General features: G+C 41.5%; 2 protein-coding genes and 1 long non-coding RNA gene across 10 annotated transcripts in view; 1 reads left to right on the forward strand and 2 right to left on the reverse strand.

Moving 5' to 3' along the window:
• Nucleotides 1–462: 462 nt before the first annotated feature.
• Nucleotides 463–9,142, reverse strand: F2R (coagulation factor II thrombin receptor). The gene is made up of 2 exons (XM_080373301.1): nucleotides 8,886–9,142; nucleotides 463–1,922 (listed from the first exon to the last, which is right to left on the reverse strand). The coding sequence occupies exons 1-2, from the start codon at nucleotides 8,965–8,967 to the stop codon at nucleotides 736–738; spliced, it is 1,269 nt and encodes a 422-aa protein (XP_080229427.1). The 5' UTR covers nucleotides 8,968–9,142; the 3' UTR covers nucleotides 463–735.
• LOC308057103 lies at nucleotides 5,635–8,509 on the forward strand. The gene is made up of 2 exons (XR_013925137.1): nucleotides 5,635–5,754; nucleotides 5,814–8,509. It is a non-coding gene; the product is annotated as an uncharacterized lncRNA (long non-coding RNA).
• A 3,885-nt stretch (nucleotides 9,143–13,027) lies between the features above and the next one.
• Nucleotides 13,028–14,341, reverse strand: part of IQGAP2 (IQ motif containing GTPase activating protein 2) — a 128,212-nt gene continuing 126,898 nt past the window's right edge. For all 8 annotated transcript variants that reach the window (XM_080373269.1, XM_080373270.1, XM_080373272.1 and 5 more), the window contains one exon: nucleotides 13,028–13,971. In XM_080373269.1, the coding sequence (XP_080229395.1) occupies nucleotides 13,858–13,971 (114 nt within the window). In that variant the 3' untranslated portion in view covers nucleotides 13,028–13,857. The remainder of the gene's footprint in view (nucleotides 13,972–14,341) is intronic.

A 14,341-nucleotide genomic window follows, 5' to 3' on the forward strand; every position in this document is an offset into this window, starting at 1 on the left:
ACACAATTTTTTGTGAAATTAATTGTGAAAAATACCACATTCCTAACCAAGACGCCTAGTGTACATCAATGAGAGGATTACCAGAAGAAAAGCTAGTTCTAGCTGCTGAGAATTATCTCCCCTGACACACTGCACCAATCAATAGCTGGTTTTCAGTTGCTCACATTCCTTTAAACCATAGACTATTTTGAAGTGGAGTATATACAAATGTAAAATAAATAATTTCAGTGTCCAAGATGCAAGATGTTAAGAAAATGAAGTTTACAGATACTTTCAGAAATACTGACAAATATGGGGGCAAAAAACCCCCCAAACCTGGAAATATATTGTTGCTTTCTTCAGGAAGTACTGGACAGATGGAATGGTTCCATAAGTAAAGAATTTAATCAACCTGATACAGTTCCAAATCCTAAAAAAGTATCTCATAAAACCCCTGCAATCAACTGAATTAACAATCCAAAGGATTTTTCTGAAAAGTTTATTTGACAAACACTCAACAACTACTATTAACTATTAAAATGACCTCTACATTAACCTATTTACATTACATATGCTATATATATATATATATACATACACAGTTATAATTTGAATTGTGCATTACTATGATGAATCCATAGAACTATGTATTGTACAACAACTTGGTTTAAGCTTTTGCATTTCTTGGATATAATACTGTCTTTCTTTTTTTATCTGGAATTGTCTAAATATTAAGCATGTGTAAGGCATGTTATCTCAATGCATTGCTAGTAATTTCCTGTAGACACTATTATTCACATTAGTAGAGCATGTAGCTCTTCTACTAGTGGTAGTCATTGACTGATCACTGTGGGTAGGATCAAAAGTCTTTTTACAATTGAAGAGACTGAAAAGTTGTCTCTGATACTGAGAAGAAGCATAGTAGTAAATAAAGGGGTCAATGCAACAGCTAATGCTGCTGATACAAACACAGAGTAGATAGGCAAAGTAGAGATACTCCAAGCTGTTGTCGTAAGAAAAATGGATATAATGAATTAATAGGAGGATATTTGTTGGTCCAAAGCAAATAACAAAAACAGAAAAAACAGCTACACACAATAGCAAGGCACGTGTCTTCTTATTTTGTTTTGCAACAATGGTAGAAGAACTAAGACATCGAATGATACACACGTAACAGACAGTAGAAATTATAAAAGGCACTACAAAAAACACAGAAGAGAAGATGGAGAAGAAGTGGACGTAATAGCTGTGAAGTTCAGATTCTCTCAGCACATCGTGGCAAGTAGTTACATTTAACTTGGGTATTTCCATTGTTTGCTCTCTGATGAGAAAAGGTATAACCCCAGCTATTGCTACAAGCCATATGATGAAACAAATCAGTGAGGCACGTGCTAATGTACGCCACCCAAGAGACTGCATGGGATACACCACTGCTAAGAAGCGATCAAAGCTGATACTCGTCATAAGCATTATGGAACAGTACATGTTACAGTAGAAGGCAGCAGTGATGAAACGGCACATCTGAGGTCCAAAAACCCAGTCATTTCCAGCAAAGTGATAAGCAATCTTAAAAGGAAGCACGCTTACAAACAGGACATCTGCAAGGGCCAAATTCAGCATGTATACTACAGCTGGCTTTTCAATTTTCATTTTCTTCAGAAACACGAGTATCGCCGTAATGTTCAGAGGGAGACTCAGCACAAACACTAAGGTGTAAACTGAAGGAACAAAACGTGTCAGCCATGGACTGGTGAGGTATCTTGCTGTCTGCACTGACACTGTTCGTTGTTCACGTCGGAATGATCCAGTCTGATTGGTGGCTCCCGATCCAACTTCCAAGTCATTTTCAGTATCACCTTCACTAGGTATAGGTTCATCCTGGTGACTTACAAAAGACAGTACAAAACTTCTGACACGTGGTACGCTACCATTACGTGGGGAGGCTGAAAAATAAGAATGTGTTAAGATTAATAAGCAAATATTTACATGCTATGGGAAGCAAAAACATCTTTCAAAAAGGAACGCTAATACCATATCAGCAACACAAAATAGTAAAGTTAATTCCTGATTCAAAGTGCAGCCTGCCCACAGGTGTTAGTCCAGACCTTTTTATTTTAGCTCCTGTTACAAGTTTGGGTAAGATATCCTCCTTTGTCTCCTCTTAGATTGGAAGCTTTTTATGGCAGGGACTCGAGCTGTGCTTACGGACCCAATTCCATCTATGTTTTCTTTGGGCTACTTTAACACAAATACAACGGTAAATTTTCTACCCCAGAACTGTCTTTGCCAGACCCCTCATACAGTTTGTAGTGAATGAGGTGCTGGGTATTCATACACAAAATTCCCCTTAGGAGTACTTGTCACCAAACCAACAAAAAGTTACAGTGCAACTAAAACATCAAGTTACTGAAATATTTGTGTGCTCTGGAGTCATCTTACCCTGACAGCCCCCATCAACACAGATGGCAGAAGCCTGCATGCAGTTTTTAAGGTGGGTGTGGATCAACCTTTGCTTGTATCAGACAGGTTGCCACAGATTGCACTGAAACACTTTCCTAGTTCTACTTATCCCACCCCACAGCTGCATCACTGAGAACATTGGGTCCAGTGTGCCCTCGGGGCACTTCTGAAACCTGCCACTAGTGCTCCCTCTACAGCAGGGTCTTCTGCAGCATGGTTTCATGGCTGTGACTGAAAAGTGTCAGGGAAAGTTATCTCTGCCTTTCAAATGTAGCTGTAATGAGTTAGGAAGTTAGCATTACAAAGTGTTGAAGACGTGGTATGAGTACATTTATAAAAAAACCAAAACAAACCAACAACCCAAAAAAACACAACACCCCAAAACCTCAAACAATCAAAAGAGCTACTTTAGACATTATTTTAGAGAAGTTGTTCATATGGAGATTTATTTTGGAAGACTTGTTTTGAGCTTCAGTTTTATGTAGTCAGGCATAGGAGAATTAGAAGATATTATGGGCAGACAGAAGTGAGCCAGTTACATTCATCTACTGCTACTACTACTACAATAATCATTCACCTATTTAGCTGTGCAACTCATCCTGTGTTGAACTGTACACAAATAAAATACTAATGACAGTGTGTTAGCTTAAATCAGTGAGCTGAAAGCATGATTCACCTAAGATGCTAGTTGTTAAAGATGCTAGTTGTTAGAAGCAATTATTTGTTCTACAGCAATTCAAATTTTTTTTTTTAAACCAGATGAGGACAAAAGCAGCTGAAGAAGGCAAATGGCAAAAGCAGGAGTGGCTGAAGTTTCAAGCAGGCAGTCACCCCCCTTTGTGTAGAGGCTGTGGGAGAAGGGGCCTGCTCAGCTTGGATTTGGTGAAATTCAGACTTGAATGTGGGGGAAGATCAGAGAAGCAGCAGGGAAATTTGGTTTTTTTTTAAAGGTGCTGTGCCCATATGTATCATGCTGTGTCACAGCATTCTGGAGGCAGAGAGGACAAAAGAGGGGAAGAGTCTGAGATAATGGTTTTCATATGCAAAGGGGCTAGACTGCAACCTCTGCAGGCCCGAAAACAAGATGCTGGCTGAGAATTTGGGCCTGGGAACTTGTTGCATAGACTGCAGTTAGTACTTTTACTGAAACACAAATGCGCAGAAGTATGTGAGATTCAGTGTTTGCACAGAAGGACACTAAACCAGTTTATAAAAGGGTCTATTCTGCCATCTGAAAGAGAAGACTAACAAAAGGCAAAACTATAGATCCTTAATCTTTAACCTTACTTTAAAAGTTTAGTCCAAGCAGTTGGATGGCTCAAGGAGTCAGCTCCTAGTTCAGCAGTTCAGGTGCAGCAGAAAGTAAGTTACAGTTAACACCTCTAACTTCAGCCTGTGGCTGACATCAGATAGTTAGATGCTTTCCAGTACTTAATGATTATTGCAATAGAAATCTGTCCTGACTGACACCATTGGTATTCACCTCTTTTGGGAGAACTGTTATTATACTTGAACTAAGAACTAAAACCCCCCAATTTCTTATGCCCAGAGGCTTGTCTCTATGGTAAAGACATCAGTAAGAGTGATGAAAAATCTTGGAAGAGTAATCTACTATCTCCAGTACATACGAGTTTTATGAATTCAAGATTTTGAATACTGTGAACATATATTTCTTCCACTGACATTTCTAAAACAGAAAATTTCTGAAACAGAAGACTATGATGGTCCTAGTCTCTGAAGGTCTACATGTCCTTTTTGGTTTCTCCACCACTGGAGAACAGTGTCAAGAATCAAATTAAGAGGTGACATGCTTTCATGTGAAGAAGGCATCTTTTTGGGGGACACAGATGTAAATGGACTCTATGAGAGCGAGGGTGTTGCCCAGATGACCTCTGCATGATGTGGTAACTGAGGTGCTTCCAGCAAGCATCTCTCTAGTCCCAGCACCCCTGAACTTTGAAGGACTTTGCCTGCGCTGCCTCACCTGAGCTAGCAGTGCCGCAGTGTCTCACTTTTTGAGGACTAGTGAGCAAACCCGACAGAGCCACTGACCCTTAACGACTGAGGGTAAGTCACTTAATGTGGAAGCCCTTGGTGGTAACCTGACACAATTCTCATCAGTGACTCCTAACTTAGAACAGTATGGAAATGTGCTAAAGGAAAAAAAAATTATGATTGGGCCAGTTACCTTTTATCAGCTACTGATCTTTGCCTTAGCTATTGCTTACAGTTACTTGAACACTGCTAATAATGTTAATTATATCCTGAATTCATGGAGCTAACTTATTTAGAACTTTCTCAGATTAAATGATTTAAAGTCTGCATTACTCCATTATCAAACTTTTCTAAAGTAGAATCCTATTACAGTAACTCAGGACAAAGAAATGTCATAAACAATTCTAGTTTGCTTAAAATCATCTAGAGTAATATCTTAACTTGGTGAAAACTATGTGTTCTTTGTGTAAGCAAAGACTTCAAAGTTCAGAGTTGAACTTAACCTTGATGCTGTTAGCAACACCTGCATACTGTGTCCTGTCTCACCTCCATCCTCAGTCCACATCTGCCCCTTGAACTTATCTGACATGAGGTACTAGAAAGCCAGGTCTACGGAGAAATGCAGTGAGACCCCAAACTCACTATTTCTTTGCTACTTGATAATACAGAGACCAGGAATTCAAACTTTCTTGATGAAATGCAATTTAACGTTAATTTAAAAGATTCATGGCCACATATCACTTCTCCTTTGCAAAGCAGCTTGTATGTTTGTATGACACTGTGTCTGCATATTATTAGAAAAAACAGTGCACTACATGCTTCCTGAAACAGAAAGGAAGATAGTCAGTGCTCTGAGGTTCTGGTTTCCTTTTGTGTCAGTGTTTATTTGAAAAAGCCGATGATCAGAGATTTATACACTGAAGGGAAGAGGATGAAATCATGTCATATTATTTCAAAAGATCTTAATGAACCTTGACAATAAACATAAAGGTCTGTAATGGGAAACAGGCATTACCTATAATCTGGGATAGCACAAGACAGCCAATAACAAGACAGCTAATACAGTAGCTCTACAGGAAAGTTTTTAGAACTATTCTTATCTACCTACAGCTGTACCAGAATCTGTCACATGTTCCCTTCTAGCAGTTTTAAAGCTCTAGATATAATGTCTCTAAAACATATTTCACTACAGCTTAAGTAATTTTTAATAATCCAATCTGCTAGGAAAATAGAGGTTAACTTTGTGTAACAATCATAAATGTTCAGTCATTCTATTTTTGCTAGGCTGTCACCTGATCCTTTTGGAAGAGATCAAAGCTGGTGGATTACTATTTTTATGACTAAAAGTATTCTCATTGCTGATATGCCAGAGTTAACAGCTCTATCAAGGTACTTGTAAAATATAAATTGGTATGAAAGACAGGACTAAGAAACCAAGAACAAAGAAAGAGCGGGACAAAGCACTGAGGCTTTATCTTTGTGGTGTGTAGTCAGGACACTGAACAATATACATACAGTCTCTTATTTGCTCCCAATAAGTATTTTGAAAGGCAAAAATTATGCAGAAAGAGTATAATGGTCAAATTTCCTGAAGTTTTCTTTTACTGCGGTCTTTTCTTTTACTGTGGTCTTTGCACTGATTCTCCAACAAGGACATACAGAAATTATGTAGAAAGCTCAGTAAGCTTGGGATTGTTTGATTTTAACAATCTATATTGTGCTGTTTTCCATGAAGTACTACGTACTGTTCATCTCAAGATCAGCATACACATATTCTGCTTACCCTGAAAGGCACTCCTTTTCTTTTTTTACACAGAGCTATTTTATAATTTCCTTTTATGTCTACTTTCATATGCAGAAGGCTACTGCACACTGTTCTCTGAAAGGAGAAGTACAGAGCAAAAAAAAAAAAAAAAAAAAGACTGCTTCAACTAATATTAAAAAGCACTCTTGAGCTCCAAAAGAAAATTTAAAGTATTTTTGTAGACCCATAAATCTGGACAGGATGCTACAAACCAGCAATGTTTATGTCCCAAGGGATATTTTTGTGAGGTGAAAAATTAAAGAATAGGCTCCTGCTCAAGCCAATTAAGTATGTTCAGTGTGCTGGTGGACAACAGTTAATATTGATTTCTAGGCATTACTGATGACAACTGCACCCATACAGCTGGCTTGTAACAAAAAGTTGGTTTCTCTTATCTTCCCTTTGCATAATCTGCAGATAAGCATCTAGAATCTAAACTACTCAGTGGCCCATAAATTAGGTAATCACAGGCTGAATGTGAAGCACATGCCAGACATGTTTATATAAACAAGGTAAGATACAATCTTGTAGGACAGATGACAATTATTTGCTTTTGTAAAAATAAACACCTTAATGTCTTAAAAAAAAATAATCTCCAGCCCACACCTCCTTTCATACCGAATTAGTTATTGTATTAATGAGTGACTAGTAACAATCTGAACACATTTTCCTGAAGTATTGTCTTCTTGCAACCAATGTCTGCTCCTTTTTGCTTTCCTTTTTCGATCTCTTTCACCACAGGTGTTTGGCTTCAAGCAATGAAGCAACACTTCTCTACCCCACTATCAGTGTCCCAACCAGGCAAGTCCAGGCAGGAAAGTCTCGGCAGGTACACCTGGTAGGCTAATCTGCAAGCACATAGCATCAACCCCCTGCCAAGCTATTGCTTTTCCACTTGCCTGCAGGATCAGCACAGGTCAGTAACGTGGTAACTGGATACTAAAGGACCAAGGGAAGAGCAGGGGGGAAGCTGCAGGGGCAAGGGCAGAGCAGCCCCGAGGATACAGCCATGCATGGAGGATGGGAATTAAGTACATTGCGATGGAAATGGGGAGAGTTATCCAGGTCAGCACGGAAATGATATTATTACAGTGGGAGTGAGCACGGGGAGAGCAGAAGGCATGTTAATATAGCCAGGCTTTATTACTGTTACTGCACATGAGGTAACTGGCTTTGAATTGTCCTTTTCCTAATGATGTAACACAGTAACTATTTCAGTAATTATTTCCTAAGCAAGCAGCAAATAGTGTAATTTGGGGTCCTCTTTAATGAAAACTATAATTGCGAAAGGCAGGAAACCAAGTTTGAATGTTGCCATAAACTGGAAGAATAGCACCCAACAGCACAGTCTTTTTGCCTAGCATTACACATATCATTTGTCTCCTACACACTGCCTGCCTTTTGTTGTTGTTAATAAGGTAATTTTCCTTAGACTTCCAATAGAAACATGGCTGTGATCCCTTCATTCCCACATGACCTTGGCCAAAAAGTTGTTTAGCCAAAACTATTTGCCCTGATACTTCCCTCCCAGCATAATTACAAACGCTAGCCCTGTCCCCTTTCAGCTTTCATTTGAGCAGCCAAAGTACGCCACCTTCAGTTCCTTTAATCAGCCCTCTTCTGTAATGTGGAGCTTGAACAGTCTTCCCACCAGGCGTCTTAGGGGATGAAGTTATTTGTCCAGCAGCACTATGATCACTATGTGATTGAAAGAAACGTTAAACCGAGTTTTACAGGAAAAACGTTGCTGATCTCTAGATGCATAATCTTGCCCTTTGTACTGATCTACCTCTACTAGAAATTGGGAGGTGACATGTCTGCATTGCTTTTCTTACCTTCCTTCCCTCAGCATCTGCACTGCCAGACAAGCCCCGAGCCAGGTGGACTCGTGGTCTCACCAGTTGCAGCACCGATGCTGCTATCAGCGCTACTCCTAACCGAGAACCATGAAGGGCATCTACTTCGGGTGGACATTCTCAACTATGTTGTGTTGGTAAACTCTGCGGTACCTACAGATTCAGCCAGCACTCCAGCTTCTGAAGTTGTTACCAAAAGGCAACTCCAGTTTTTTAAGGAGGTCCACGGGCAGGTCTCGCCAGCCCGGTCACTTCTCTCCATCCTAACTTGCTACGGCTCAGCCACCTCTTTAGCCGTGGGACAACTGCAAGCCATTCCTCACCATCAGCAGACCTACGGCACTGCATCTTCCTCAGATCTATGCATTTCGTATCGATGATATTTCCTTTATTCAAAGAAACAGTTCTCAAAACACATCGGTCCGGCGTTGCTTTACCCAGGCTAACTCTGCCTTAGCCTGTTCCCTTGCGACTGCTATGCGAACAAACGTAGCGCGGCATTTCACAGCGCCGAAGAAAACTCGGTGCCAAGCTCCAACTACCGCTTCCGAGCGGGAGACCCTCGCCCAGCCCGGGCGCCCCCCACCCATGCTGCGCCACAACGCGTGTCTCCTTCATTGTCCCCTGCCCGGGCGCACGGCTCCGGGCCCGCCGCCGAGAGCCCCGCCGCCCCCGCCAGCCCGGCCCCCGTTCCCCCAGCCCCCCCCGCGCACGGAGCGCTCCGGCCTGGCAGGGCTGGTCCCCCCCCGTCCCCCGCCAGCTCCCCGCGCGGGGCGGGCGCGGCGACTCACCGAGGCGGGCGGCGGCGGGCGGCGGGCGCGGGCAGCCCAGGACGGCCAGGGCGCAGAGCAGCGCGGGCAGCGGCCGCACCATGGCACCGCACCGCGCGGTCTCGCTCCGCTCCCTCCGTGCTCGGCCGGGCGACGCGAGTGGGGCCGAGGCGCGGCGGCTGCCGACGTGCCGCCCCGCGGCCGCCGGGGCTTTCTCCGGCAGTGGGGGAGGGGGGGGCTTCCTGCCGCGCCGCGCCGCGCCGCCCTGGCGGAGGGGCGGGGAGAGCCGGCACCGGGGGGAACAGCGCACCGCCCCCGCAGCGCGCCCGCCCAGGCGCTGGCACCCCGTAGAGGAGGGAGGGGGGGGGGCGGGGGCTCGGGCAGGGTGGCGGGGCGGGGGGTGCAGAGCAAAGGGCGGCTCTCGGGGGGTTATTCTGAGTTCGCCGGGTTCTGTTCCTGCAGCCCGGGTCGCCGGTGTCCCTCAGGAGCGCAGTCGGGGCCGGCGGAAGGGCCGCGCTACCCACGGGGGCGGTCAGGGTCACCCGGAGGCGCCCGGCTGCGCGGACCGGGCTGCGTGAGGCGGGCAGCGGCCCTCGCAGGTGGCGGGCTCCGTACACGCGGGGCAGCCTGTGAGCAGCTCACGACCCAGCTTGGCAGTCTCCCCCCGAGGAAGACCCGCCACCCCGAGCTTCAGCGGGTTTCCCTTGGGCAGGGAAGCTTGTTCTGTCCTTCAGAGCTGCGCGTGGATCAGGAGCTGGTTGAACTAGAACCTATAGAGGAAAATATTTTGGTGACATTGCAGCTATTCTTTAGGCTCTTCTCTTTGAAAATCGAGAAAAGTGCATGTGTTTTGTATTTCTTAGGCCTGTGACTCAGTCAAAAGCTTTAAAAGTGCACATTGTTTGGTTTGCTAGGGCATAGTGTCCCACCATCAACCACATATCCTTCTGTTTACAGCAATATAAAATAACAAAAAAAAAGGGGGTGGTGTCAGTTTAGAACTTGTTCCTGTGTATGCAGTGCTTTTATTACTACAGAAGCACTGACCTTTGCTGTTTAACTCTGAGAGTAAAAACCATGGAAAAAAATACTCATGATTGCAAATACTGGTTCCCGTTAAGGTCCATGTCTCTACGATGTTCTTCCCACAATCTGACCACTTGCTATGTTACAGCACTGTTAAGGCTGGCTCCAAACTGTGTGGAGCAAAGGGAAGTAATAAATACAAGTTTTACAGCTGGCTGGCCTTTCTACAGCTCTATCACCCCAACCGCACTAAGGAACCCACACAAAACACCTTAACCATTCTTCACCTATTTAGAAAATACCTTAATCAGAGATAATTTCATCTATTTAGGAAGGGAAAGTGAAGCCGTTCTTGGGCATTCCTGTGATATCACAGCTCCATAAACATACCCAAAGGTAACACTTAAAAATATCTAAACCTGAAATAGAAGTCAACTAAATATCAGTCTTTAAAATAAATACATATTTGTAAATGTTATACCAGACCTCAGAAAAGCATACATTGGCAGTACTTGTATTTCTGAAGTTTCAAGCAGCCTTAACCAGGGGCCAGTGCTTGAGGGATAAACCAGTCTACAAAGTTTGTGAAAGACACGAAGGGAAACTTGGACTAGATCTGCAGGGAGTAGCTTAGTTGCAGATACAAGGAACAGTCATAGGGTTCTGTCCTTCCATCTTTTTAATTAGATTGCTATAAATATTGAATTAAAAAAAAAACCCCAACCCTGTGTTTGTTAAATTTGCTGTCTGCATTTGGGAACCAAATTTAATTTTTGTATCCTGTAGTTAAGCAACTCAGCTTGCTACTTTCTGTGTAAACCGATTGATTGTAACGGAGGTGAGGAGTTCATGACTTCTGAAGCTTTTACCAGTTACCACTTTTAATTCTACTTCTTGCACCTTTTTCAGAGCTTTGCTTTCTGGCAGAAGCACATTACAGGACAAAACTTCAATCCTGTTAAACACAGTAAGCCTACCAAAAAAAAGCCTACAACTATGTAAGTAAGATTACTGTCATTACTGTTTGGGGAAGGAGCCATCTTTTTGCTATTTCCTACACAATTACCGTGGTGCATGCCTGGGAAGGGTAGCTCCTGCTCAAAGATAAGGTTAAGGTTATCTCAAGAGGCAAAATTCAGTCCTCCAGGAAGAGGCTTGTCTATCTAGTTAGACTTTTTGAAATCAGATGTGACTGTCACTCTTTGGATTTGCTGTTAGAGGGAAGTTTGTTGCGTTGCTCCTGTATTTTATTTTTTTTTTAAAGACAGCTAAAGAAGAATGTTTGAAGATGAGCAGAAAGCAAACCAGAACAAAGTTATTGCTTATGATGGTGTTTCTGTCTGCTTGGCCAAAGAAGAAAGATTATGTTCTGCAATTTTGTGGATAGCTTTGGAGCTTCAGAGCTCCATCAAAATGGGTAAGTTCCAAAATAACTAATTTAGCTGCCAAGTACTCTTAGTCAGCTCTAAAGAGATGCGGTAGAAAGATGCAAACTCAGGGGTTAATAGACTAAGGCTATTGGCTGTTATAATTTCTTTTCATTAGCACCAGTTAAGGAAGACAAAGTTGAAACATAGCCAAGTCTTTCAAGGAAAGATGCATTTTCTTCTATGGTGACAACTGACTAGGCCCTGTTCAGCTGTACTGGCTTTGTCCTCAGGTTTTGCACCAGCAATGCAAATCTTTCCACAGGACTGTTTCATGAATAAAACTGGTTTCTTCAAGTCCTATCTAACTCTGAAGACCTTAAATTGCAGCTTACCACAGCCTCCAAAAAGCCTTTTTTTTGTTTTGTTGTTGTTGCTGTATTTAGTAGCTGTCAGCAGCATAGGACAGCAGTGAGTGGACACAGAACTGCTTTGCTGCTTTGCATGGTACTTGGTACTACCATCACTCTTATATTTAGGTAGTAATCATTGTGGTCAGTCCTGTTTAGCAGGCTTTATTGTTTGTTGAGTGACAAGGCCCTAAACTGAGCTAGTTAATTAAGAAAAAAGCTTATAAAGGAGTTAAAGAAATGAATGGAAATTACTCTTTGATGTACATTTCTGGGAAGCCCAAGAAATGGTTGGAAAAGGTGAGTACTAGAACAGAGACTGTACCTTTCATATGTGTCATTACCTCAGAACCAAATAAGCTTTCCTAAGCTTGCGTACATCGGGAAATAACTAGGAACATGCTGGTTGCATTAGAACTAAGCAGTCACTAGATGTGTTAAGAGCATTACATAAAACAGCATATATCCAGAAGCAGCTTTCTGCCGCAAAGGCTGTGGGCTCTGGTATGTCTCACCAGCAGAGCTCCAGGCTTTCCACACATTACCTCAAAGGTCTAGTCTTAGGGTCAACATTGTATCTGTTCAGACTTACCTGCTTGGCTAGAATTTGTCAAAAATACATGGGGATTAGTCCAGGCTGTTACAAATTAAAAGGCAAACAAAATATTGTGAGTTTAATTCATATTCAAGTATAATTCACTTTTCTTTGGAAGTGAAAGTGCTGCTTTCACCTTCCCACCCAGCTATTTTAAGTGAACAGGGTATTAATACTGCAGCATTTATATCACGTTGAAGTGGCTTATACATTGTTGACTAGAAGAAAAATGGAAGCCCATAGGAGCTGTTTATCTTTCAATTAGTAATATTAGCTGTTTTAAAGTAGTCAAGTGTCCAAATTTAATGCCATGCATAAATCTCCAGTAAGTGTAATCATTTTCAGCTTGTATAATACCAACTAAACTTGTAGTCCATATATCTGCTGCTGTGATTACCCCGTTTTATTCCACCTTCAGAATTAATACTTGTTTAATATTTGCTTTTACAGTGCATTCTAGAATGCCTCACTGTCCATCTTTTGAAGTGTTTGTCATGAGGAAAGTGAGAGTAGGAAATATCTTCTCTTGGTTTATTTATCACATTGCCTACTGTATAAACTTTTGCTCTGTAGGTGTAATTGGTAGTTCACCAGCAAAATCATCATCATGTTCAATGGCATAAAGGCCATGAAGTCTTTACGGCTTAGCAACCTTCCCAAAACATACCTGTGAGGACAATCAAGCTTCATTAGATTACATTTTATAAAAGCACTCAAAGTTATTTCACTACCATCTGGATTGCTGCTTTAATGACTCAAACAAAATTTAGGAATCAAGCCAGTTTTATTAGGTAATGTTTATTTTACATAGAACAATCTCCAAAGACTATTAAAAAATCTAATACTGATTTTATTGCATTTATTTTCTTAAAAAAAGACAGACAGGCACAATTTACGTATTCAAATACTTCAAACTGAACAAAAACTGTTCACTATTTAGATTTCCCCAATGCCACTCCGAAGGCTGTGAAAGTAGAAAATGTCATTTTACATGAGGCAGTAGTGCATTTAGTAGGAATGAATCACAAAATATATTTTTGTACAGTAAGACGTTATTGTCACTTTATAATTACCTATACAAATTTTTGAATTGCACAATAAGTTTGCTTTACAATTGAAAAACTGCCAGAAAATAGGCTTAGTATGTAACTAAATATTTGCCCAAACTATCCCTTAGAAACAAATTAGGATTTCTTTTGGTAAATACTTAAAAATTGAATAGGAACTATATTATTTATCTGAGGTCATTTAAACATGTTTTGATAGGAAGAGGCTTATATGTTCAACTAAATTCAGTTTCTGCCTACCTTAAACTCCATTCAACCACAATAGCTAAGTGTCCTAAACACTATTTTAAATTGAATGTACCAACACCAACAAAATCTGGAATTGTTTAAATTAATCTGTTTTCTATTTTTCTGCTTCATTATCAATGCTGAAAAGGCACTGTGTACATTCCTCTGAACATTTGGTGGTGTTTTTTTTTTTTAAAGTTACAAAGCGCCTAGTGACAAACTTCAAACAAATGCTTAAAAGCAAAAAAATACTGAATAGACTTCCTACTGATGGGTGCAGTCCATGGTATCTGAAGACACTCATTTTCCATAGAACTTCTTATTCAACAAGAATATGAGCAAGTTCACATTCACTTTAGCTTTATCAAACATTTTCATTACAGCCACACCTTCATACTGCATCTGAAGCAAATCCTATAATAGAAAATGAAATTATTAGTCTCTGTGTTTGAATCCATACTTTACAGCAACAGGATGGGGTCACTTTCATCACATGATGCCCATCTCAAACTCCAGGTCCTTCACAATTTAAACAGTTACAAGCAGCTATTGGATAGGCGTAGAAAACACTGCATGACTTCTGGATCCCAAATTACAGACTGTTGGTAACGCAAAACAGAAGAAATACTGCTTTCTGTATATTTTTGTTTTCTCTTTGTATTTGATGCTTGCCACTGAACTAACACAGCATTTGGTTTCATGCAGCTGCCCCAATGTAAACATGAACACAATTCTGTGCCCAGTGTCCTATGGAACTTACATAGTTATTACCCACATGATCTGC

This window comes from Falco punctatus (genome assembly GCF_963210335.1).
Source record: "Falco punctatus genome assembly, chromosome: Z".
NCBI lineage: Eukaryota > Metazoa > Chordata > Aves > Falconiformes > Falconidae > Falco > Falco punctatus.